The 26424-nt window shown below is 35.3% G+C and overlaps 3 protein-coding genes across 3 annotated transcripts; 2 read left to right on the plus strand and 1 right to left on the minus strand.

Moving 5' to 3' along the window:
• Positions 1 to 46: 46 nt before the first annotated feature.
• On the plus strand, positions 47 to 2589 carry LOC136823391 (uncharacterized). Its single transcript, XM_067079572.1, has 4 exons — positions 47 to 646; positions 1058 to 1166; positions 1396 to 1508; positions 1652 to 2589. The coding sequence occupies exons 1-4, from the start codon at positions 140 to 142 to the stop codon at positions 1835 to 1837; spliced, it is 915 nt and encodes a 304-aa protein (XP_066935673.1). The 5' UTR covers positions 47 to 139; the 3' UTR covers positions 1838 to 2589.
• On the minus strand, positions 2096 to 26177 carry LOC136823392 (schlafen-like protein 2). Its single transcript, XM_067079573.1, has 8 exons — positions 25927 to 26177; positions 19393 to 19492; positions 6540 to 6614; positions 5277 to 5347; positions 3629 to 3719; positions 3030 to 3188; positions 2704 to 2774; positions 2096 to 2284 (listed from the first exon to the last, which is right to left on the minus strand). Exons 1-8 carry the CDS (start codon positions 26109 to 26111, stop codon positions 2239 to 2241), a joined length of 798 nt encoding a protein of 265 aa, XP_066935674.1. The 5' UTR covers positions 26112 to 26177; the 3' UTR covers positions 2096 to 2238.
• Positions 7051 to 19492, plus strand: LOC136823389 (TNF receptor-associated factor 5-like). Its single transcript, XM_067079570.1, has 8 exons — positions 7051 to 7198; positions 15915 to 16134; positions 16457 to 16502; positions 16597 to 16704; positions 16921 to 17082; positions 17412 to 17489; positions 17736 to 17813; positions 18043 to 19492. Exons 2-8 carry the CDS (start codon positions 15938 to 15940, stop codon positions 18940 to 18942), a joined length of 1569 nt encoding a protein of 522 aa, XP_066935671.1. The 5' UTR covers positions 7051 to 7198; positions 15915 to 15937; the 3' UTR covers positions 18943 to 19492.
• Positions 26178 to 26424: the final 247 nt, after the last annotated feature.

Raw genomic sequence — 26424 nt, forward strand, 5'->3', positions numbered from 1 at the left:
CTAATGTGCCGAAATTAATTACATTATTTCTATGGTAACGATCAATAAATGGCGTTCGGATATAATAACAAAACATTATAAAAAGTTATGAAAATTGTCTTGTTATCAAATTCACTTACTAATAGGAAACCTTAGAAGGATGTATCAACTTTCAGGAGAAAAAGATGTTAAAAAAATAAGAAGTGATATCATTTTTGAGCAAGAAGAAAGAAGAAAAACCGAAAATTCAGGACGAAAGATTCCATGTTTTTGTATTGAAAATGGTAAACATCCGAAGTGGAACCTTTGTCCAATTGATACGACTCCGAAACTTTATTTTGTCAACAATAACAGGCCAGGAAACAACAGAACGAAATCAAAGATACCTTTACTGAAAACATCGAACGAAAAGTTGAAACTTCCTTCTTTAAGCTCACAAAATTCACAATGGGTTACAAGTACATGTTACAGAAGAAGTAAGATTCCGAGAAGAATTGACAGCAAAGAGACCGGAAATGATAAAGAACAACAACATTTGATGACCCTTCAGTTTCGTGTAGATTCCGCTAACACGGACCGAAGAAAAACTTTGAAGAAAGGCTACCACGAAAAAGGTTTTTACAAGGCGCCACGCCCACACCATTTTCGAGATGATATCCATCGACCAGTAAGTTTACGAGCAGCCATTAGCGTATTGACCACACCCACTTGTAAATTATTAGATTAGATTGACGACTGACATTGTGCGCAAGAAACTGCGTCAATGTCAATGCAATAGCTTCACAATTTTGACGTCATTCACCCTCTCTCATTTGATTCGAACTTCAAACCTAAGAGAAGTGCCAACCCTACCCACGGTCGTTTTAAAGAAATCGAGAAAAATTTAAACATTTTCAGGATTTTTTCTGCTCGTCAAAATTAGTTCTCGCCAAAATAAGTTCCTCTATTCCCTTCACCTATATTTTTCCGTAGTCCCCAGGTTGGCAAATATATTGACTGTTAGTTATAGTCAAAGTCGATAAAAAAAGTTAATAAAGATGATTTTACTCTTTCCATTACTGTTCCTTCCTGTTTTTAGCTTCAATCAACCGAAGAGCTTGGGAAGCCGGACTTTAAAGTGAACATAGAGCACGATCCAAGAAATATCAACTTCAAAAAACATACCTTAAGAAACCTAAGGATCCCTGGTAAGAAATATTCTAGTCGTCCACATTTGAAGAAAATTATATCACTGAAAGTAAAAGCTGGAGCGCAGAGGGCCAAAATTTCCATTCTAGTAGCCAATTTTAATCAATTTAATTCAGCAAAGGATCAACATGAAAGAAAAGAATTTTAGAGTCCGGGGTTTGAAAATGAAGTCAATTCAAAAGGGCACTGAGCAAATTTTAGAAATTCTTCTCAACTTTTTTTCAATAGAGTTAGCATCAACGAAAGATGGCGATACATCGCGTTCGTTGGATAGACTTCCTATGGAAACGTACAAAGAAAAAGAACCGCGCTTCGAAAGCAAATTACTTTTTCCGAAAGGGGTAAGTTTACGTTAATTCAAAAAACAAAGTTACTGTAGTGTCTTTAAAAACTTCTAAAAGGTATTCTGACAAGCTACAAACATTGAAAATCATCTTCAAATTTAATCTTTTACTTTAAAATTGATATTAATAATTCATTTTAGAAATATCGTAAAGGTCGTGATCCAAAAGATGTTCTCTACGAGAAGATCGCAAAAGCAAAAAATCTACCCATCTCCAATAAAGAGTTCGAAATTCAAAGACCTGATATCAATGATCATAAGACAGTTGATTTATTAGAAATAACAAGAAATGGTCCACGTCATAAATGTCTTAACCCCGAAGAATGAAACTCCATCAATAATGAGAAAGGAAATGGGCGGACAACAACAAACTTTAAAAGACATACGTCTGACGTGTTATAATGCATCAAAGAGCTACGGAATTAAGCAAGATGTCAGTAACCATCAATAGGCGATGATGTTTCCCAACTCAAGGTTGTCGAAAATCCGAATTTACGATAAGGGTGGCTAAGATGCAAATCGCATGCGAATCTTCATTTCTGTAAGCTTTGGCATAACAGGATCAGAAATCATATCAAGCTCGAATTCGTCTGGATCGAGATACCATATTTCATTAAAAAACAACAAAATGTTTATTTACAGTTAAAAATATCTACAAAAATATAAACCCCATCCAAACAGGATATAAAAATAAAGAGAAAAAACGTCGTAATGTCAGGTGGTCGGTACTAATCGTCGCTGTCGTAAGCTAATCGTTCGATTTCGCCGCGTAACCTAAAAATATGTGTTTTCAAGACAGAATAATTTAACTATTTCTAATTATCATTATAAGGAGAAGTATAAATTTTCAATCAACTTAAATGAACATTGTCGTGGAGAGTGCTCGATACGTTTCCATTGCCAAATATCAAATTTCATTTTTCTTCAAAAATTTAAACATTCTACAGTTTGTTTCACGCTTACGCAACCGCAGTATAAATATTAACTTTTTAAGAATTTTATGGATATTTTTTAAAGTGTATTTTGTGAATTATTTTTACAGTAATTTTGATATAAATAAAGAAAGCGTCTAAAACTTATATCGGTAGCTTCTTTGTGGGTTTACTTAACGCAAGTCTGACCTAAAAATATCATTACCCGAGACTACGTAACTAACAAGCTTGCCATCAGAACTTGCAACTATGGATACATACCTGTCTATGATTGGGGTGTATACTTCACAGACTTGGTGCTTAGTGAGTTCGATGATATCATCTGTTGAATACTAAGAGAAAAGGTTGGTCTGTAAATACACTGATACAATCAAATGGGGTTTGTTGCAAGCAAAGGCAACGGTGACATAAAACTATCATTAAAAGATCTGTGAAAACAAAAAAAAGAGTAGCCTGTTAGACGAAAACCGATTTTTATCGCGATTTAAAACAAAGAAAAAATTTGGGTTGTGGGAAGGTACTGGCTAAAAAAAGAGTGCCGTGCTCAAACAATACATCGGAACTTATAAAAAGTTATTAACTCTAACCACTGCACAGCAAGCGGACTTTCTGAAATAGCATTTGTTTTCTTCGTTCACGTACACTGTGGAAAGCTCAGCCTTGTATTCACCACTGGCATTCATTTTGAAGGAGGGACGTTGCGGGAAGACGTGAACTTCGACCACGTAATCACGTTGCTTCTCACCCTGTAACATAAAAACGAGTGCGATGAGAATCATTTCACGTTCCAGACATTTCATCTTTCTTTTTGCATGTCTTTTTTATAAGCATACAAAAATCCAAAAGCTGGCTCAGAAATGCTTAGATCGAAAGATTCACAAAGCTGAAAAATGCTTCTAGGGATGCTTGTATCTTAAAAAGAGAAATTTTAGAAAAATTTCGAAAATCCAGCCAAAAACAAACAAATTCTGAAAATGAAGGCTCAAAGTAATGTTTAGCATACGCTTAAATTTTTAACATATATGAGCATAGATATGCTTATAAGCACCATGCTTATAAAATAAACATGTAGCGGTCACTTCAAACTGAAAGAGGGATATTTTAGTCCTTCTATGTTTACTCATCATCCCGTGTCTGGGGAATATGGAACTTTTTATTTCAAAAAGAAATTCCCTACAACACTTACATCTTCGATTCTCTGCGCAAGATCTTTATCACACCAGCAGAAATCATGCGTGCGCAAAAGATGTGCTTTCAGATGGTTACTGATCGTCTGCCTGAACAATGACAATCAAGAAAGAGTTAAGTCATTAGGTTTGGTGGAGAAACAAAACTAAAATGAGAAATCACCAATTCCCAGACAACTTCTTTTCAACAAACCCTTGAACTAAAATTGCCCAATCTCATGACAGATCATCCATTCTGCGTATACCACGCTCTGCTCTAAAAGGATGTGGCGAATGTGAAGATCTGACCTAGTTGTTGTTGTTGTACACATTCAAAACCGCGTTGACTGGGTTTTAACGTTTATGTTTTAAATTGGCGCTTGATTTTGGTGCCATTGTTTTGCTTTAGCCAATCACCACGCTCAAAACATAATCAAATATTCAACCAAAATCTACAATAAACCAGCTGCGCTGGAAAGTCAGCCCAAAATGCTTAGAAGGCTTAGAATGATTAATAGGAAGTACAGATAAGAAATCTGGTTTGTTAAAATCTGAGCAGCTTGAAAGAACGTATCTATTTGCTCGAAACGTTCAGAAGAAAACAGAGCAGTGCATAGTGGAATCCGTATCCAAAGCAGAAGTCGGTGAAAAAGATTTATTCCGTTGTTGTTATACTCTTTCCATGAGAATAATTAAAGACCCATATAGAAGAAATAGTCTACAAGTAGTTTATAACTTTTAACATTATTCGAAGGAAAAAAATTTCTTTGATATACAGTACTCACTTTCTCCATCTATGCTTACTCTATAATTAGCTCTCTTTATTTACAATGCAAAAGCATCTTTTATTAACTATTGGATATGACGCAAAAAAGAAATTTTTTTTTCTTCTTTTTTTCTTTTTATTAATTATAAGGCTTCTTTTTATGTTATGTGTTTTTTTTCTTTTCTTATTTTATCTTGCTAAGAAAAAATTATTTTCGCGCGCTAAATAATCCCGAAATCCTGTTTCCCGAAAGTAATCCGAAATCGGAATTAAAAATGAAAGTCTTAACGACGACGACGACCAGCGGGAAAAAAATCGTCGAACCGATTTGAAGAGTCACCGGGGCTGACTAATTAGCGCCGAAATATTTGGCACAAAAAGGGAATTCCCTCAAAACCACACATTTTTAAGTGCTTTGAAGTAGAGTTTTAACTCTGAGTTTAAACATTAGACTTAAGGCTTACGACCTTAGTATCTCAGGATCTAAAAGCTCAAAAATGTTCCAATAAGGCTGAGAATATAGCCTGGAACTGCCTGGAAGCCACTTAACCCCTCCCAAATCGAAAAATCCAATGAAGCAAAGTGGAAGTACTGAAACTGCAATTCTCGACCGACCTTTAAATTCTGAAAAACGTTAAAATACCCAAAATTGCCAATATATTTCGGCGCTGATTGTAGATGAAAACCAACGAAGCGGTGTGCCAACATGGGATTCTCTTACGGAGCCATGGCCTTTAGAGTGAATAAGTGCCATATGCAGAGAATCGAAATCTACTTGAAGACTAGAAATATCCTCCACGGGTCATCAAAAAATGAGCAATCAACACAAAATTCAGAATTAATCTGGATGATAATTTTCTTTCAAGGTAGCTTCGAGGAAGAGAAAGTGTCTAGAAATTTACTTATCAATAGTGCGTTCCATGCATGAGAAATCCCTTTCTTCACTTGGTCCAAAGATGGGCACGAACCTGACCTGATTGAGAAACGATAAAAGATCATCAACATGGTCTTGTATGAAATAGAATCATGCACTGTGTTTAATGAACTCTAAACTTTATTGGGCTTTTCCAGAAATAGTCCGTGCCCTCCCTGTTGAGGATATTGGATATCCAGTGGGCTAACGATGTTTGTTCAAAAGTGGATATTCAGGGGGTTAAATATCTACAAGGGAGCGGATATCCAGGGGGTAGAGTGGCTTTTCAAGTAAAAAATACGATATCCAGGGGTAAGCATCTTTATGGGAGAGGATGTCCAGGTGGTTGAGCATATTTTTAAAAGTGTATATCCAGGGGGTCTTTACTATTAAAAGTAGGATATCCAGGGGGTTCGATACTTCGAAAAATCAATATCCTCAACAGTGGGGCCAAAATCTTTTTCTGGAAAAGCCCATTGCAGCTCATAGGTTTTTCGTTTTTATTTGGGGAGGAGGGGCACAAAGTAAAGCATGGTTTCAGCCCCCCCCCCAGAAATCTAAAAGGCACCAAGGCCAGGTTAGGGGCTGGGGGCTAATATTTTGCAATTCTTTGGGGTTACCTATTCATTGGGGGTACCTAGCTGTTTTGATGGAGGCTCTTGGGGCTGTGTACATTTTCCAAATTGAATATTTCAAAATTTTCAAATTATTCAGTTTTTTTACCCCAGCACCCAGTTTCCCCATCCGATTCTCTTGTTTCTTTTGTTTCCCATCACGTCATCTCTTGCTATATTTTTCAAATGTGATTGTTTTTATTTATAGCCGCCATCTTTATAGTATAAAAACAAAGCTTTTCTCATGCAAGTGCGCTTCTCGTGCTAGCATAGAGAAGCTAAAACCTCAGGATAAGAGTAAGCAAACATGATGTTGTGTTTTTGGCTCTGTTTAACCGTTTAACACTCACACTCATAACTGATTACAATCTTCTGGTATATGTACAAAAGAACAAAAAGTGTCAATTCAAATAAAATATCGGCTGAATGGGGGTACCTAACTCAAAGCAATTTCTCAAGGGAACCTAACTCGTTGGGGGCACCATGCTTCAATGGGGGCACCTGAAAAGTGGGCTGAAACCATGTAAAGTTTTATCCTTTCTCACTTTCTATGACTATTATTGCACGGCATTCACGGTACAATTTACTCGTGCAATGTAAAACTTTTTCATTGACCCTTCCGTTACAAGATGGCTTACTTCATACTTTTCTGGAGTGACAGGTGGTTGATAGCGCGAAAACAAATCTTCCAATGATAGCGTCACGTGGTCTTTCTAGAAAGAGAGCAAACGCAGTCAAGAAAATGTGCATCCAAAATTGAAATAAATGTTAAGCATAAGCATAAAGCGAGCCTGATATAAGGGCAGACACTTGCTCACAGCATTTTTTTATTATCTGTGATGTCTGCCCCTCGTGTATGCTTAAGTTCTTCATATGCTTATAAGCGTTATTCTTATAAAAAAACATGTACCTATTTAGTGTTCAATAAAGAGATTAAAAAGAATTGATAGCAAAAAACTATTTTATCATCGTCAAATATCAACTATTAAGGATAATTAAGGTTGATTAAAACACGTTAGGGAACAAAGCATGGGAAAAAATATATAATGCCCACTTAAGTGAAAAACGTGCAATGAGTGTTTATGCAAAAGTTAGAGAGAATGAAAAATATTTATAGCCTACATGATGATTCTTTAAAAGTGAATTGTATTGAAAGTGGAAATTACTGAGGACTACTAAAGTTTTTGTAGTTCATCCAGAACAAGGACAGGCCTGGAAAGACCAACGTATCAAACCTTCAGGAGCATTATGCGCAGAAAGATTACCAAACTGAATGACTTTTGAAACGTCGACTGAGGTGAGTTTTAGGTGTTAATTTTCAAAACAAAATTCAAATAGTAGCTTGAATTCTAAGTCTTCTCAGGAATGGTTCGGTAAAAATTTCATTTTTTTATTAGATGTTCTATCGAATTCTCCCTTTAAAAAGACACACAGAGATATAAACTTTTAAACTAGCAATTAGCTGTCGCTATGAATGCCCCGCTGATAGCAGATATTAGCTTAGAGGAATTTAGCCATGAAGAGAGCAAGGGAATCATAATCAGACTGTAAATTGGTGAAATGAGTCTTCATAGAAAGTGCTCAATGTTACTAGAGCTGTTTAAAGTTAAGAAACACGAGCCGATGCGGTTAAAATTTCCTCAATAAGATCCATACATAACGAAAGTGTTAATCTACACTTTCTGATGCAAAGTGACCTGAATAAAACCATTACTGTACAGGTTTCGCAACATGTTAAGAACTAGAATGATATCAAAGTTGATTTTCTTCAATCACCAGATAAAAATATTTGGAAAACCCAAACATAAGAATGTGTACTGTGAAACTGAAAGTGCTTCCCTCCCAAAGAAAACATAATGCAGATTAAGGGTGAATTCCAAAATGAAATTGAATGCATTCATTTGATTTGAAATTTAAAAAGTAAGTAACTTTGGACTGGTGGCATACTGTAGATATAATCTATTTGTATCGAAGGTTACTGAAAATTATCTGAAAAACTTTAACAATGTTTATACGTGTTTCTGCAAAAAGTTTTCAGTTAGCTTGAATAAAATTTCTTCATGGTTACTAAAGATATAAATTTGATACACGTTTTTTTTTTTTATAAGGAACACGTTTATAAGGAACTCGAGGCTGAAAATGGTTCAAAAAATAAGGAATTGTTAAGGAACTGCTCAGGCTGAGAATAAGTGAATTTGAAAATAATGTACCTTATTGGGACTAATTTGACCAAATTTTGATCTTTCAAGGGGCAAAAGTTCAAAATTTCCTATGTAGTAAGGAACTTTGAGACTGAAATTCTCTGTAAAAATAAGGAACTCCAGGCTCAGAGCGAAGTTAAGGTTCCTTATAAAAAAAAAACGTGTAGTTGCTCTCAAAATTGGCAGTTGAATCAGATAATTTTAATAAAGGTATTAATTTTCAGGGATTAAATTTGTCGGATTTCACAGCCTTTGTTCTTATTTACAAAAGACCATAAAATAAAATCCTAAGAAAATCTGAAAAGGGCCTTCAGCAAAAATTGGTCACCATGAAAATATTAAAATAACATCTAATCCGCCACTGTACACAATTTTTTTCTATCGCTGTAATCCACTTCCACTTCCCTGGCAAGCAAGAAAGCGGAGATTCTTCAACGAAATGACTGTTATTTCAGACACCGTGTCCTGTTGTAACAACCGTCAACATGGTTAAAAACTTTTCACTTCACAGGTGGGTACAACATTGTGTTTGTATTTTATTGGACGTCTGGTTCTAAAAAGTCAAAAAGTTTGTTCAGTTTTGATTTGAGCAAAGTACGCTCCTACGTTTAACATCAACACGGTACAGTGTGCAGTGGTGGTATTAGTAGAGAGAGTGTTCAGTGTTCGAGTCTGTTCATAATTTGTGACAAAACAATTCAAATTGAAATTACTCCAATAGTGTGTGTAATAATAAGCTTTTCTTAGAAGCTTGAAATGTTTTGTCCCAGTCTGGAATTCAGGTAACTAAGCTGAAAATCTTTGGCGTACATAGACATCAAAGTACCGTTCTGGCACAGTGGCATAAACATTGTGCTTTATAAATTGTAGATACTTTTTCAATACGCTTATGTATTTTGTACTGTACTGATGATGACGATAGTCGAAAAGCTTTTACAATAAATTGAACAAATTTTTGTTTTCTTGATTTTTATCGAACATTACTTTGCATGGCATTAATCATTCATCATGGCATAAACATCATTTTCAAAGTTTGCTAAAACTTCAATATCAGTGTAGCTGGAACCTCGATATTCCAGGATTAGAAAAAGCTATACCTGTTATCTTTTTTCTTTAAAGAATCAAAAAGCCATCAACATCAATAAATTACACACATTTACTCAGAGAAACTTTTAAAATTATCTGCCATTATGACTTTCTTGAAGCCGTTCTGAAATGAACCAATCGGGTTATGAATCAGAATTCCTATGGGAGTTCTTTTCCGAAATTTGTAAAATAGCTAAGTCGGCAAAAAAACTTTTCCCGGGGGTTTGAGGGAAAAACAGAACTGCTGTCATTTGTTTTTTATTTAACCAGATATTTAAATTTGGGCTCAAAAATATTTAAATAAATAAGTTAATAGTATTCAATATACTATTTGTATCTATCAGAAAATAAAACACTTACAGAACGACATCGTTTATCATTTGGAATACCCCCGTATTTGGACCATTCTATGGTGGGCGCAAAATAGGGCGGAAACTAAGTAGCACCCTCAGTGCAAGATTGCCGCCTCATCTTTATTCGCCCGCGCGAGAATGCGAGCTAATCATTTTTTTCTCGCGCGCTCAAGGGGAAAAGGAAAGTGATCGATATTCTTTGAAGGAAAAACGTCAGAAACAAACCCAAAGACCAAAAGATGTATTTTGTTGTTGACAATCGATCCTGTGAAGATGAAAAAATTTCTGCTTTGCGTTTTTTTCGGAACGCTGAAAAACTCTAATTTCGATCATCCTTTAAGATAAAGAGGTTGCGAGATTTGGGTTAGCGAGGCAAAAATCGCTAAAAAGCTGGTAAAATCGTAATCCTCAAAAATCGATGTTCCAGCCTCACTGAATATTGGCGTAAAAAATTATTCACAAAATAGCATCAAATATATACTCCATAATCCATCGTTTTTTCGGCTTTTGTTCCGCTTCTGTTTACATTTTTCTGCTCGCTGCTTCGCTGCTCCCCATGCTCAACCATTTTTTTGCTGTAACACTGTGCTTCAAATGTCCACGAGAATTAATCAGTTCCATGTTAGTCATAGTATATTCTCATTGGCATGTCTCACTCACTAAATCTTCTGTAAGAAACTCAATGTTGGTATCATCAGTTTTTAGCACGTTTTGGCGCAAGGATTACTCTTTGAAAAATTACTTTCGGCGCATGCAATATCCATATATAGGGTACTGGGTTCAGTAGGGTTTCGGTAGAGCAGCGTATAAAACTGTCCAGACACTGTCAGACTGTGTGTGTAAAACACACTGTCATTCGATTGAAGATGTCATCCATTTCTGACGACAATCGTATAAGGTTTGATCCAATATCAGTAGTTTGATAGTTATTCATTCAGTAGCAAACAATGTCCCTCAACTAAATCCAGTTTTAGTTTTGAGCAACTACGTTAAAAAGATATTAACCAAGCAAAAATCTTGTGAGCTGTTTGTTGTTTGTGAAACCTTTAAACTGTGTAGACTGCGGCAGTGCAAACGGGTGCAAACGGGACTTTCGATTTCTCGCTTTCACAAATGCTCTGTGTAAAATGCACGAAAGTTAAAAAAATATCACGAAAAAAATCGTACGAAACAACATGAATCTGAATCATGAATATTTTTCTGGCGAGCAAGTCCGCTACGTGAAGCAACAAAAGCCCCTGCGGGGCAATGACGTAATAAAGCTAAAACTAGCAAGTAGCTGTCGCTATGAATGCCCCGCTGATAGCAGATATTAGCCCAGAGGAACTTAGCCATGAAGAGAGCAAGGAAATCATAATCAGACTATAAATTGGTGAAGCGAGTCTTCATAAAAAGTGCTCACCTCAATGTTACTAGAGCTGTTTAAAGCTAAGAAACACGAGCCGATGCGGTTAAAATTTTCTCAGTAAGATCCATACATAACGAAAGTGTCAATCCAAATAAAAACATGTTAAATCTACACTTTCTGATGCAAAGTGACCTAAATTAAAACCATTAAAGATTTTGCAACATGAACTAGAATGATATCAAAGTTGATTTTCTATTCAATCACCAGATAAAAAACACTTTTGAAAACCCAAACATAAGAATGTGTACTGTGAAACTGAAAGTGCTTCCCTCCCATAAAGAATACATATAATGCAGATTAAAGTTGAATTCCATGAAATTGAATAAAATTTCAGTCATTTGATTTGATAATTAAAAAGTAAGTAACTTTGGACTGGTGGGATACTGTAGATATAATTTATTTGTATCATAAAGGTTACTGAACATTATCTGAAAATCTTTAACAATCTTTATACGTATTTCTGCAAAAAGTTTTTAGTTAGAAAAAAATTTCTTCGTGGTTACTAAAGATATGAATTTGCTCTAAAGATATGCTCTCAAAATTGGCAGTTGAACCAGATACTTATAATAAAGGTATTAATTTTCAGGGATTAAAAATTTCCCCGATTTCACAGCCTTTGTTCTTATTTACGAAAGACTATATTAAAATAAAATCCTAAGAAAATCTGAAAAGGTGCCTTCAGAGAAAATTAGTCACCTTGAAAATATTAAAACATCATCTAATCCGCCACTGTAAACAATTTTTTCTATTGCTGTAATCCACTTCCACTTCCCTGGCAAGCAAGAAAGCGGAGATTCTTCAACAAAATGACTGTTAATACATAAAAATACCAAAACTTATTTTATCACTTTTTGAAAATAACTTAACGTGGGAAAACACGAAAATAAGTCCTTGCAAAAAGCTTAAATTTTGTGGATAGTGGATGCCCAACCGTGAGTATAAATTAATGGTAGAATAAATTATTATGCGGAATTAATCAAAGTGACTGGCTGAAAAATTGCCAAATTTAAATAATGCGAATTAGGGCCTAATTATCCTCGCATAAATTCATACTCTTAAGGTAATTCATGCGAAATATAAATTGATCCAATTAAAGTAGTGCCAGACTTTGTATTTCAACAAGTGTGTTTGTTTTGTTTCGCTCCCATAAAAACAGATTCATCTTGTCTTCAATCACTATGTTTTGAAAATAAAGGCTAAGGGAATTTCAGATACCGTGTCCCGTTGTAACCACCGTCAACATGGTTAAAAACTTTTCACTTCACAGAGAGGTACAACATTGTGTTTGTATTTTATTGGACGTCTGGTTCTAAAAAGTCAAAAAGTTTGGTCAGTTTTAATTTGAGCAAAGTACGCTCCTGCGTTCAACATCAACAAGGTACAGTGTGCAGTGGTGGTATTAGTAGAGAGAGTGTTCAAGTCTGTTCATAATATGAGGCTAAAAATCTTCTGCGTACATACACACAAAGTAAAGTACCGTTCTGGCACAGTGACATAAACAGTATTTTTAAAGTTTGCTAAAGCTTCAATATTGGCGTAAAGAATTATTCACAAAATAGCATCAAATACAGTACTCCGTATAATCCATCGTTTTTCGGCTTTTGTTCCGCTTCTGTTTACATTTTTCTGCTTGCTGATCCCCATGCTCAACCATTTTTTGCTATAACACTGTGCTTCAAATGTCCACGAAAATGAATCAGTTCATGTTAGTCATAGTATATTCTCATTGGCATTCATATTGTTTACCTATATAGTGACTGTCATTGAAGATGTCGTCCATTCTGACAATCGTATAAGGTTTGATCCAATATCAGTAGTTTGATACTCATTCATTTAGTAGCAAACAATGTCCCTCAAGGAAATCCAGTTGAGCAACTACGTTAAAAAGATATTAACCAAGCAGAAATCTTGTGTGCTGTTTGTCGTTTGTGAAAGGAAAGCTTAGCTGTGTGGACTGGCAGTGCAGAGGGGACTTTCGATTTCTCGCTATCACAAATGCTCTGTGTAAAATGCACGAAAGTCAAAAAAATATCACGAAAAAAATCGTACGAAACAACATGAATCTGAATCTGAATCATGAATATTTTTCTGGCGAGCAAGTCCGCTACGTGAAGCAACAAAAGCCCCTGCGGGGCAACTAATTGATTATTCGTTCCCTTTAAAACGCCACTCACTTTTGTATGCCTTTTAAACGAGACCTTTTGCTTACGTCACAGAGGCTGTTAAAAACTGTAGCTGTGTTTACTGAAGTGAATTATAAACCTTTTCTGAGTGAAAAAGTGGTTATTTCTGCTAGAAACTGATGTAAAGAGTGGTGTATTATAATAAATCTGAGCTATATTTTTTTTTGAATACTTACCTAATGTATTCTGATTCGGAAAGCGATATATATTTGAGCTACGAAGAATATGGTAGCAGTGGGAATGAGGCAGATTCTGAGAGAGACGATGGTGTAAGCAAGAGAGATATGGATCACCTCATTAATAAGCTGAAAACATTTAATCCGTATCTCTATGAGACTGAACAAGAAGTATTGAAGTATTGAAGAAACAAGAGAAATTGATTGTTTGTGTTGTAATGTCATTGTCTTTGAAAGTCACCCACTGCAGTCTAACCACAAGGGCAAACCACAAGGGCTTGATTAACTGGCTTACACCAGTATCAAAACGCTGATTTTTTGCTTGTGGTTGCCTCAAAAGCAATTCAAAAGCAATGCAACGACTTCGAAAGTGTTTTTTTTAACTTCCCTCCTTTTTCAGACGCATTGAAGAGTCATTTCTCACCATTTTTCACTGAAATTTCATTTGTCTACAACCTTTTGTCCATGATTGTGGCGGTCAGTGGTCACTTGTTTCGGGGTGATACCTTTTGATTTGACTTTTGACATCACCTTTTTGAATCCTTCTTTTTCCATTCTATTTGAATTTCCCGTTTCTGTAACTTGCGTTAAAGAAAATTCAAAAATCTTGTTCGTAATTTTATCCAAAAAAGAATAAGTCAAATACTTTGCATTGTGCCCTGGGCTGTCACATCTGCCATCGCCACAGAAGCTATAATCGCCATGCTTCTTTATGTCTTCGTAAACCTTTTTAGACTGTTCCTCGTAATTCTTATTAACGACTCCAAACAAAAAACGTTTTTGAATTGCATAAAACGCGGTCTTGGATAACCACTGGATACCTGCCAAATCAAAAAACGTAGCGATCCTCTTAAACGTATTGGCACTTAACAGGACAGAAGCTGCGCTTGCCAGATTTACTTCTGAATAATGGCTGCAATTAGGCTGAGATCTCCAGGTCATGTAATGAGCAGCAGGGCATTTCATTCTGATTATCAATTGACTTCCTTTGTAAACTATTTTGGTGATTGTTGTTGTTAAAATACAGGCAGGGTAAAGACAACGCTTTAACAAAAGAAGCAACGATACCCAGTAAACAATGAAGGCACTTTTAGACGGGGCATCAACGGACACTTCTTCAAAATATTCGGTGTCGATCCCGATAACACTCTCGTAATCTTCGTCATCAGATTTGTCGTCTATATCTGACTCGCCAGATGACAGCAAAGGCATTTCGGGTACGTGTGTTGGTGGGTCTGTCAATTCATTCAGTAGTGTAGGTCTATCAGTAAGTTCATTTTCCATTTTGCATTGGACTCCAACATTTCGAGTTTCAGCTCTCATCGATTCCGTTTGGGTTTCCTTTGTATTCAATTGACACTCGAAGCTTTGAACTAGCTTGTGATGTTGGATGGCTCCTTCACAGACCTGACGTTTAGCCTTATCTTGCGCTCTCCTTTCACTCGACTTTCGTTTAGATGGTTGTTTGTCTCTGTTATGATCGAACAAAGTTGGTATAGCGTCTTCCCTCAGCAGTCTACGCGGTGCAAGTCCAAGGAGTTCGTGCTAAAAATGAACCAATTTTAAGCTTTACAGCTACAAACAAATTTTCCAGAAAAACAAATAAAAAAGGACTCTCACTACAGTAGTTACCACTGAGTGAGACAGAGTTATCAGGCATTAGTAAACGATGTACAATAAGTCATGCTTACTTGTAAATCTCTCTTGAAACAATCATCCTCGAAATGTAAGTGACACAGTTTCATGCTTTTCGTGGGGTTTTCCCGCTTTATATTTTGCAACCACCTCCTCTTGAGTGTTTCATCCTTAGGTAGATTGTACAATGACACTTTTGCTCTTCCTTGTACGTATGAGTTGTTAGTACAGTTCACTGCACCGCACCAAGGCATGGTGGAAAGAATGTAAATTTCACGTGTCTGGGATCGAATCTTAAATCAACTTCACTTGGAAAACAGTCCAAACTAACTATAAAAATGGGTTAAAACTAATTTTATATCGTTGAATTTTCGTTTCTCTTTTTTCTCATTTTTTCTCTGAACAGCCTCCGTGACGTCACATACACAAAGTTGCTTTTAAAAAGGGGCTTTCTGTAAACAAAAGAATTGGACTACATTAAATAAAAAACATTTTTTTAGTTAAATCAAGCATTCCTGATTTATTAAAACCAACAAAATAAAAATATGAGGAGTCAAAATTTTACCGAACCATTCCTTAGAGTTAGTTGTTGTGTCTAGTAGCATAAAACTTCGTGAAAAGTCATGTACTTTTTTGAACAGACATTTAAGAGTAACAGGACATCAGTGTTGGATGAGAGATTTTATGATTTTGTTTGAGAGTTTAACATATTCGTTGTTGGTAACTCGTAGCAGTGAGGTCTTAAACCCCTCCGCTATTAAATAGTTTATGTAATTCGAATCTCTCTGTAATTCGAAGAAAATTCTTGGTCCCTTGAAGATCGAATTAGAGAGTTTCAACTATACTTGAAATTTGCATGTAATTTTATATCGATAAATAAACAATTTACAGGTACCTGTAAATAAGAATCTCTTTCGCTCAATTCAAAAAGGTATATTTTCAATTACTGAAAAGTGTGATTGAATTTTTAGAGTAATTGTAAGAAAATTAAAGTATGGCAGAAAACCCTGAACAACCCCCACCACTAGAACGCGGATACGACTTTGTGCTGGTAGTGAAAGAACAAGGGGTGGATTTCGAATGTTCTATTTGTCGATCGATTCTCCGTGACGCACACTCCACACCGTGCCATCATGCTTTTTGTCGTAATTGTTTGGCTACTTGGACCAAAGAGCTGGAACAAGGGAACAGGTAAGCACTTTCACTCATTCTATGTTATCTTACTTTGCTAGCCTTAAAAAGTTTTTCTTTCTGATATTATAAAAGCATTTCGATCTAGATGAACTTAGTTTTCTCAAATTAAAATTAGAGAATTACAAACAACACAGCTAAAAAAGCCTGCCACAAAATTATAGACTCGATTAGTGTATAGACTGCAGTGTCTCTTTTAATTCTAAACTCTATAAATCAAACGCCTCCTGAACTCGAAAAGTTTTCTAAGCCCTTCAGTTAACATTGCCCTATAAACCTTACTCCATAACTCAAACTCCACTGTATATCTTCTACTTTATAGACCAATCACTTGTCCCAATTGCAATTTGATCTTTGACCCTAAAAAGGTGTGTATTATAAAGACAAATAAGACAGACAGACAGACATGGTCAAAGCAAAGATTCAATAACATCGATCAACATCAAATAATTTCATTCTTAGGTCCAATACAATGGATTTGTAGATCGAATGGTGAAAACCAGTCTAGAGATCAAATGTAAACAAGAGGATAAGGGATGTCACTGGCAAGGAGAAATCATCGACTATCAGGTCCCAAGATTATTTCTATACTGCAATATCTTAACTGTAAAATGAAAGGCCCAAAAATCCAAGTTAAATTTAAAAAATGAAACAGGTCGAATATTTTGCCACCTTTTCTTATAGATCCAGAATTACAAAGAATTTTAAAATCAAGTCTCCTAAGAATTACTACCACGACTGAAGGTCTAAGACTACCAGGTCACCAGCATCAACTTTGCATTTTAGGATCACCAAGGCACGTGTGATTACGAGTTGGTCGAATGTCAAAACAAAGGATGTCGGGAAGTATTGTCGAGAAAAGAATTGGTGCAACATCAAAAGGATTGTAAATATCGAACGACTGAATGCCTCTATTGTAGGCTGATAAAGCCAATAATTGAAATGAAGGTATATAATTGAACACTAGTCTCAACTGAGACATTTTGGGTCGATTTTTTACATGAATGGGCTAGTAATCTAGGAAGTTATGAAAATCTCTCGATTGTTTTAAGGGGTTCCCAACCAGCCAGTTCGGCTGTTTATAGCCTTCCTTAACAGTACATTGGAAGTAGGAATCTCAGAAAATTCCACGCTGTCTCTGTCATCACGCACGGTATATCCAGCGGGAGGAGTCTGCAAGGAGATCAAACCACGAAGTAACTGTAGGTATAATCTTTCTTACAATCCTAACCATGGATCAAATGTATTGAAATTGAAAAGAGAACGCTTTTTAACAGGACCACCATTCCGAATGCCAGATGATGAAAATTATTTGCCCAAATGAACAATGTGAAACTCAAGTGCTGCGCAAAGATGTAAGAGTTTTACCAAAAGGATTTCAAACAATTTGGTTCTCACTTTGGATATTCTTAAATTCAAAGCTTTCGTCTTGTTAATTTAGGGCTATCAACCAACTTGAAAATGGATGAACTCCTACTTCGTAAGGATATGAGCCGTTCTTCAATGGGAACAGCTCGTATCGTATCATATAATCAAATATGAAATGAAACATTTCTTGGAAACTGTTTTTCACACCTACTCCACGCCTTTCTTTTCTACAGATCAAAGAGCATTTGAACAAAGATTGCCTTTATGAGAAAATTTCATGCTGCTATTCTGAGATTGGTTGCCAGAAAAAGGTTAGAATATAATAGTACATAACTCAACTCTTTCCGAAATTTTTTAATTGCGAACAGCACAGAAAATGAAAATTTCTCCAGACCAATTTCGTCCTAAAATATATTTTCCCAAATCTTAGATTTTTTGCACCTCACATCCAAGTTAGCCACTACATTGACATTGCATTTCCAGAGCTTGAAGCTTTATTGACTGAATCATGCAATTGAAGAAATGTTTTCCTTCTTCGAGGTGGAACGTTGTTTGATGGCTATCCATCAGAAAGATTTCCTTGTGGAACATCAAATGATGATTTTCCAAGACAACAAGAAAGTCCAGCAATCACTTCTGGAGAAAAATAAACAACTGGAAGATGATTTGAAGGCGGAAAAGAAAAAGAACGAGAAATTGAAGGGAGAAATGGAAGTGATCAAAAAGAAAGTTGAAAATTTGGAACAAGAACAACAAAGATGCAATGAACTTCACCGAAACATCTTTTCAATCATTGATACGCTCATTTATTGGGTATCAAAAGGCTTCAAAAGCAAAGAGAAGGTCATCAAAGTTTTGGGGAAAATCCAATTGTCTCATCTCATAAAGGGACAATATAATTTACTTGGACGGATTGTCCCGTCAACTCCTTTCAAATTCATGTCATTCTTCAGCACAACTTTTGTCAACGAAAAATACAAATGTTTTGAGCTTAAGGGTAAAGAAAAGAGTTTTAGCCGAATCATTTTCAAACATGTTCTACGTGACATGAAATTCAATCAAATGTATCAGACAGGTTCATTTGTCATGGTCAAAATAAGATTATTTCTCATTGAGAGAGAATACAAAGTCAAGTACGTGGATAAAAAAGAATTTACAGAATTGAGTAGACAAGCCAACGATTTCAGAAATAACAACGTGGTCTTCAGTTTTCAAGGAAATCGAACAATCTTTTTATACCACCCAGATATTTCATCCATGAATGTAAAAATCTGTGTTATCAGAAATAGCCGGTTGACAAGTGAAACATTTGCATTAAACGATGAATCCTGTGCAGGCGATTTCGCCGATTGTTGCCTTGAACATATCGATGGGAATGAATTTCAATTTAACTGCCATAATGCTGAAAAACAGTTTATCTTACTGGTACTTTATACATAACATTTTGTGCTCTCATCAGCTCGACATTTTGGAGTAAAAAGGAAAATTTCGTGTGCACACTTAAGGTCCATGGAGGATTACATCATCGAAAAAACACTTTTGCGTCAATTTATTTAATTATTCTATCAAGTAGTATTCTAGAGGTACTGTCATTGACAATCGACGGTTCAGATCATTACTGAAATTTTGCCGGAAATTTTACCATAATTAATTGACAACCAGGATAGAAACAACTTAAGGCTTTCAGTTAGCAGGTTTATAAACTCTATTATTTCTGGTCACGGGATCAATATCGATGGGCATCTACAGTCGTTTTGCTGGTTGACGTCGCATTGTCATTCCACTGCAACGACCTCCCAAATATTATTGACGAAATTTACCTGATACCAAATATTTTTTTGTAATTAATTTGTAATTAAACTGAACGATGAAATAGCTTTTGAAACATACCTGGTACTCGGTGAGGTAGAATCCTTTGACGACTCCTTCATCGATGATACCCAAATAAACTGTCCCTCCTCGACCAGAGTTCAGAAATGCATTCAACGCCCTGTACAAAAATATAAATAAAATGTTGAGTCATTCTTGTCCATTTAATGGCATGTACATAACTAACAAAATCTAGAAAATTTCTAGTGATTAAAAAATATCCTTTCACCCTTTTGCCTGTTGAACAGATCATGATAAGCAGATATTGCATGGCCTTTTTCAGGTATTGCGATTTATTAGCTCGAGGTTAGATGTCAACAAAGCCAAGTGGATTTGAATATCATTTGAGAGTTAATAAATCCAATATCTGATAAAAGCAGACATCATTATTGTACCATACAGGGGTCTTATTTAGGTCCGGCGAAAGGCGAATATAATAATTGCAATCCCTTTATAATAATTGCAAATCTATATATTGATAGCCGTAGTCTGCATGTCTGTTTTCTGTTTGTGTGTCACTTTTGTTTTCGCCAGCAATTTTTTCTTCTCGTTAAGTTTGTTTTGATTGACAGATCGGATAGAGCTTGGTTTAGACTTAATTCAGCCTTTGTTTTGAAATTTAAGGCCCATCTACATTTAGTAATTTTAATTTCTGCCCAGGGTTGCCCGCGTCTTAATTTTTCTCTCTTCTTTTGTTTTAAATGTTTTCGAATGTAATCAACGATCGTATTTATTAATGACATTCAGATTCTTTTCAAAACAAAACAAGTTTCTTTTATAGAAAAGATACATCTCAAATGTAAATCAAAACATAAAAATCAAAATATTTGTCGACAACAACAGCCTTCAAAGGGCGATAAAAAGCAAAAGGAGAATTTGTCCACCACTTTCTTCACATAAAAACATTCAAGTCGTCGCTATTGTTAACAAGCTAGATGCTGAATGGACCTACCTGATGATGATAGCAATGCAAGGAGAAAAATGAAAAAAATCAGTCAGAAAACATAGCGTTTAGTGAAAATGCATAACGCAAGAAATTCATCATTGATTGATGGTGGGGGGAGAGGGAAGGGTTGTAGGGAAAAAATAAATAGAAAGTTCTGGTCGCAAAAATCAGTTTTATTGACAATTGAATCATGCTTGATGGTGAGCATTGTTATCGATAATGTTTTTGTGTGAAAAAAACATAGAAATGTAAGGAAAAAATCCAATGAAAATCTGCAAAGACGGCGATTTCCGGAATTTTCAACCGGAAAAATTTTTTTCTCAAAAATCGAACTCGGCCATGTTTTGAGCATTGCGAATACGCATCTTTCTGCAAAAAATCAGAAAAAACTAAAAATAAAAATTCGAGAAAATGTCAAAAACCGGTTTTTCCGGCATATTCCCGGCATTTTCGGCCGGAAAAAAATGTTTTTCGAAAATCGGGCTCCGTCACATTTTAGGTATTGTCATATTGCGTCAGTGTGCAAAATTTCATAAAAAAATTTAAAGTACAGCTCGAGAAATTCAAGAAATACTGTCTTTCCGGCGAAAATAGGTTGTTCCGGCGACTTTTAAAATGGTTCCGGCTTCAAGAATCAATTTTATTGAAAACTAAAACATGCTTGATGGTGGGCATTGCTATTAATAATGTTTTTGAATGAAAAAACAACCAATTATAAGGAAAAAGTCCAATGAAAATCTAGAAAAACGGCGATTTCGGCATATTTCAGGCATTTTCCGCCAGAAAAAATTTTTTCTCAAAAATCGCACTCGGCCATGTTTTGGGCATTGTTAATACGCATCTTTGAGCAAAAAATCAGAAAAAACTAATGATAAAATCTCGAGAAAATGCCAAAAAAACAGTTTTTCCGGCATATTTCCGGCATTTTCGGCCGGAAATGAATTTTTTTCGAAAATCGGGCTTCGTCACAATTTAGGTATTGACATTTTACATCAGTGTGCAAAATTTCATGAAAAAATATAAAGTACAGCTCAAGAAATTCAAGAAATGCCGTTTTTCCGGCGAAAATCGGCTGTTCCGGCGATTATTAGAAAGTTCCGGCTTCAAAAATCAGTTTTATTGACAATTGAATCATGTTTGATCGTGGACATTGCTATTAATAATGTTTTTGTGTAAAAAAACAACGAAATATAAGGAAAAAGTCCGATGAAAATCTGCAAAAACGGCGATTTCCGGCATATTTCCGGCATTTTCGACCGGAAAAGATTTTTTCTCAAAAATCGGACTCGGCCAAGTTTTGGGCATTGCTAATACGCATCTTTGTGCAAAAAATCAGAAAAAACTAATGATAAAATCTTGAGAAAATGCCAAAAAACCGGTTTTTCCGGCATATTTCCGGCATTTTCGGCCGGAAATGATTTTTTTTCGAAAATCGGGCTCCGTCACATTTTGGGCATTGCCATTTTGCATCATTGTGCCAAAAATCAGAAAAAACTAATGAGCCAATCCTGAGAAAAGCTGGTAACAGACGGACGAACGAACGGACGAACGGACGGACAGAGGTTAATTTATAGGACCTCCAGGTAGGTCCAAAAAGTATGTAGGTCATTTTATATATTTAATTCGTAAGCAATTTAGAATTGTCTTATTATCTTTTTTTATTCTGATAAAAACAAAGAAATGCACTATTCTTTGTGGCTGTCCCACTTTTACCTGAAGAATTGTCATTTCTACATTTCACTCCTCTACCATAACATACAACTGTTTTAAATCATCGAGAACTGGACGGCGTATTTAACGCAAGCAAACCGAGAAAAATATATACTTACAGAGTCGTTTCGGACGACTCTGGTACGATATAAATTTAATAACGATGCTCTCTCTGATAATTTTTTACTTAACCCTATTCAACCTAGGCTTTTAGGGGCGGTTCAGAACTAGGGGGGGGGGCTTTTCCTGTACCACCCCTTAACTTTTGATCTAGTGGGTCTTTTTGGATGAAATTTGGCACTCAAGATCCTTGTGACGTAAGGTAAATTTTGACAAAAATTTTTTTGATGACGTCACTCATCATACCCAAAGTGAGCAAAAACCGAAAATTTCCTTTGTTCTTATAATTAGCTATTGTATTCTAACAAAGGCTTTAGAAAAAAGTTGCCTGAGTTTAAAATGCTTATTTTATCTTAAATATTCAATAAATTACGGTTCAAACGATATATTTGACATAAAAGATAAATTTGTATTGAAAAAGTGTCAACTTTTGTGACACCTTACTGTCAGAAATGTCATCATGCTCAAGGTGTGAAAATTTTTAGGTGTCAAATTCTTTTTTATTTTGAAGCTAAATAAAAGTTAGGAATTTACAGAAAATTTTACGGCAAAAGCTCTATTATTTCAAGAGCTATTACCAATAGTTTGACCTCTGAACAGAAAGAGCCCCCCCCCCTAGGCCGAATCGGGTTAAACAAAAAAAAAACTCACGGGGACACCCGGACGGGGCATAGACAATGTTATCGTCTGTTGCGGGAAAATATGGCGGTATATCGTTATGGTGATATAATACGGGAAAAATTGGCGGGAGAGTTTCGAAGAACCGACTGGCAACTCTACCGACTGTAAACTCTTTTCGTCAAAAAAAACCGTTTGCGAATTTTCTCTGGCTTTGGGGTTTTTTCTTAGATAGTGATTGTCTTAGACTATAACATAGTCTAGCGGGGCACTGACCTTGTCGGCCGACAGGGACGTGCCACTGGAATTTGGAAATGGACCCTGTCAGATATGAATTATATCTGGTATCTGGTAAATTTTGGACCCTGTTAGAAAGAAAAATAAAAAAGAATTCCGATTTTCACCCTGAAAGTGGCCGAAATGACTAAAAGTAGACGTAAAATTGAAACATTTGATAATTTCCACCCTGAAACTTGTTATAAATTACCAAAAGTCGACCCTGTCAGATAAAAATCTTGAAAATTAGTAAATTTAAGACCCTCTCAGATACCTTAAGTGAACTTATTTTGGCGGAACCTAATGTTGGCGAATTTGGCTAATTTAGACAAAATTCGCCAAAATTAGTTCCCGTCAAAATTAAATATATTTCTCACTCGCCAAAATAAGTATCGCCAAAATTAAATTTTTGACATTTTACCTAAAATAACTTCTTGAGTTCACAGAAAAGCTTCAAATAAGGCAAAACAGAACAAATTTACGCTGTCATTCGCCAAAATTAGTTCCCACCAAAATAAGTTCCCTTAAGGTATCTTCAGAGCCTAACAAGTGATACTTTTATGGACCTACCTGGTTATGCATTTAACACATATAATTGATATCTACGTCAGCATGACTGTAAACAATCTAGACTAGTAAACTAGTCGGTTATTACTTATTAACCTTATAATAAAACTGTCAATCAAATAATGTAAACACTAATTAAATATTCAGCGCGCCTTAGAGAAAAGGAAAATAACCGACTAGAAGCTACTTCCAACGCCTTTTTTTCTTCACCTAAAATCGTAAGGAGAGACATACAGATTTCTGTATGTCTGACCCGTGCGGAATTGCATTTATTTTTCTTTCTGTTTATTGCATTTTTAGAAATGCTCATTTATTTATATGTTCCCATGTTCAATATGTTACTATGAAATATCATTTAGTCAAAAAAGTTGGATGGATTCTCAAAAACCTGAAAAAAGTTGTAAAATTAAACAACGTTTTTTGAGGGAAGTAGCTTCTAGTCGTTGAAATTCAGAAAAGAAACGAACGCAACTTCACCACTTTGATTCTTTTTATTTGGAGCTTGATTTTTTGTATATGGGTCTGTTTTCAACGACTAGTTTACTAGTCTATAAACAATCATTCAGAACACAAATAGTGACGATCTATTAAAATTAGTTGTTTGTTTCTTATAAAAAAACGTTAAGAAACCAAAATTTCATGCTCTTGAAATATTCTTTCATATTCAAGACTTTTTGAGCAAAAAAAACATCTATCTCGTCAAAGAATTGAGTAATTTGGCTAAGATCATTGATGTATGCTTTTTAATAGTGATTCTTATAGATAAAGATGCGTTTTTTGATTTGAAAAGTTCTTTTTTTACAAAAATCTGCCTGAGCCATCTTTTACCTACTTTCATGCAAAAAATCAGAAAAAACAATGATCAAATATTTCACATAGTCCAAAAAACCCTTTTTTAGCCGTTTTTTAGCCGAAATTCACCCAAAAAATTTTTTCTACAAAAATCGAGCTCCGTCACATTCAAGGGTTTATAGTTATGTATCTTTGTGCAAAAAATCATAAAGAATGAAAGAGCCAATCTCGAGAAAAGCTAATACCTAAGTAATTGCTAATGTGCTTATAGAAAAATATAAAATTTGGCCAGTTTTTCTATAAAAACACGCCAAGCAACCAAAATTTCATGTCTAAACACACATATTCTTCAAAAGTGAACCATCATGAGCAAAAAAAACATCTATCTCATAAAAAAATTGTGTAATTTGACTAAGAACATTGATGTATGCTTATTAATAGTGATTCTTATAGATAAACATGCCTTTTTTGAGCCAACAAATCTTTTTTGCAAAAATCTGCTTGTGCCATCTTTTACCAATCATGTTAGCATACTTTCATGCAAAAAATCAGAAAAAATTAATTTCCCAATTGTTCACAAAGTCCAAAAAACCCGTTTTTTTAGCCGTTTTTTGGCCCAAATTTGCCCAAAAACATTTTCTTTCGAAAATCGGGCTTCGTCACATTCGATGGTTTATAGTTATACATCTTTGTGTAAAAAAATCATAAAGAATGAAAGAGCCAATCTCGAGAAAAGCTAATACCTAAGTAATTGATAATGTGCTTATAGAAAAATATAAAATTTGGCCAGTTTTTCTATAAAAACACGCCAAGCAACCCAAATTTCCTGTCTAAACACATATATTCTTCAAAAGTAAGCCCATATGAGCAAAAAAAACATCTATCTCATAAAAAAATTGAGTACTTTGACTAAGAACATTGATATATGCTTATTAATAGTGATTCCTATAGATAAACATGCGTTTTTTGAGCCAACAAAATTTTTTTGCAAAAATCTGCTTGAGCCATCTTTTACCAATGATGTTAGCCTACTTTCATGCAAAAAATCTGAAAAAATTAATGATCCAATTTTTCAGAAAGTCTAAAAAACCCGTTTTTTAGCCGTTTTTAGCCCAAATTTTCCCAAAAATTTTTTTTTTCGAAAATCGGGCTCCGTCACATTTTGGCCACCACCATTTTGCACCTTTGTACCAAAAATCAAAAGATTCCTATGATTCAATCTTGAGAAAAGTTGGTAACAGACGGACGGACGGACAGACGGACGGACGGACGAACACAGGTTAATTTATAGGACCTCCAGGTAGGTCCAAAAAAGGGACCCTGACCAGCGGTCCCCGTACCCAATTTTGCAGGAGGGCTAGAGTTATAATTTGAAAAGATTCCTTTTTTTAATATTTGATCGTTATTTTAAGCAAGTTTCAACATCAAAAGGACTTTTAGTCCGTTCAGCTACAGCCCGGCGTGCGACGCCGGGTACCGGCTAGTGTTGAATATTACCAAACTTTGCGACATTTCTCATAACTAACCTGGAGGCTGCTTTTCTGGACCTTCTATCAGAATTTCGATGGAAGCACCAAGGTGGCAATTCTTCGACAGAGAAGTTTCGATGTCCCTTGAATTCATTGTATTCATCTTCTTCCACAGACACCAACGATTTACGAATGTAATACTTCTGTTGTTGTGGTCGTTGTTGTTGCATCATAGATACCATTGCACTGCTAGCTAGTCTTGTTGTTTTTAGTATGGGTGATTATTCTATTTTATATATCTTCCTGATGATAACAAAATAATAAGAAAAAGAAAATCAATGATACGTTTGTAATCAATCATGATCACGAAAATCAGCAAAAATTTTGGATAATCACACATCCCTTTGAAAGAGTCCAAATTTCGCATCACGACTCAAATTGTTTTCAAATCCCGATCCTTATCAAGTCTTTATCACGCCATAACAAAAACCGCTTGGGGGCATCTTAGGGAGATAATCAAAATCAAAGTAAAGAATTAGACCAGTTAAAGGGATG

Source organism: Clytia hemisphaerica, unplaced genomic scaffold (genome assembly GCF_902728285.1).
Source record: "Clytia hemisphaerica strain Z4C2 unplaced genomic scaffold, Clytia hemisphaerica genome assembly, whole genome shotgun sequence".
Taxonomy (NCBI): Eukaryota; Metazoa; Cnidaria; class Hydrozoa; order Leptothecata; family Clytiidae; genus Clytia; species Clytia hemisphaerica.

Excerpts from the sequence above, each read along its gene's own strand:
- LOC136823391 (XM_067079572.1), top strand. The coding sequence starts at position 140 with ATGTATCAACTTTCAGGAGAAAAAGATGTTAAAAAAATAAGAAGTGAT. Across the intron at positions 647-1,057 it reads GAGATGATATCCATCGACCA|CTTCAATCAACCGAAGAGCT; the intron begins GTAAGTTTACGA and ends TCCTGTTTTTAG. Across the intron at positions 1,167-1,395 it reads AAGAAACCTAAGGATCCCTG|AGTTAGCATCAACGAAAGAT; the intron begins GTAAGAAATATT and ends TTTTTTCAATAG.
- LOC136823389 (XM_067079570.1), top strand. The coding sequence starts at position 15,938 with ATGGCAGAAAACCCTGAACAACCCCCACCACTAGAACGCGGATACGAC. Across the intron at positions 16,705-16,920 it reads GAGAAATCATCGACTATCAG|GATCACCAAGGCACGTGTGA; the intron begins GTCCCAAGATTA and ends TTTGCATTTTAG. Across the intron at positions 17,814-18,042 it reads AGATTGGTTGCCAGAAAAAG|GTGGAACGTTGTTTGATGGC; the intron begins GTTAGAATATAA and ends TCCTTCTTCGAG.
- LOC136823392 (XM_067079573.1), bottom strand. The coding sequence starts at position 26,111 with ATGGTATCTATGATGCAACAACAACGACCACAACAACAGAAGTATTAC. Across the intron at positions 19,493-25,926 it reads TCCAGAAAAGCAGCCTCCAG|GGCGTTGAATGCATTTCTGA; the intron begins GTTAGTTATGAG and ends ATTTTTGTACAG. Across the intron at positions 6,615-19,392 it reads TCTACCTCACCGAGTACCAG|AAAGACCACGTGACGCTATC; the intron begins GTATGTTTCAAA and ends CTCTCTTTCTAG.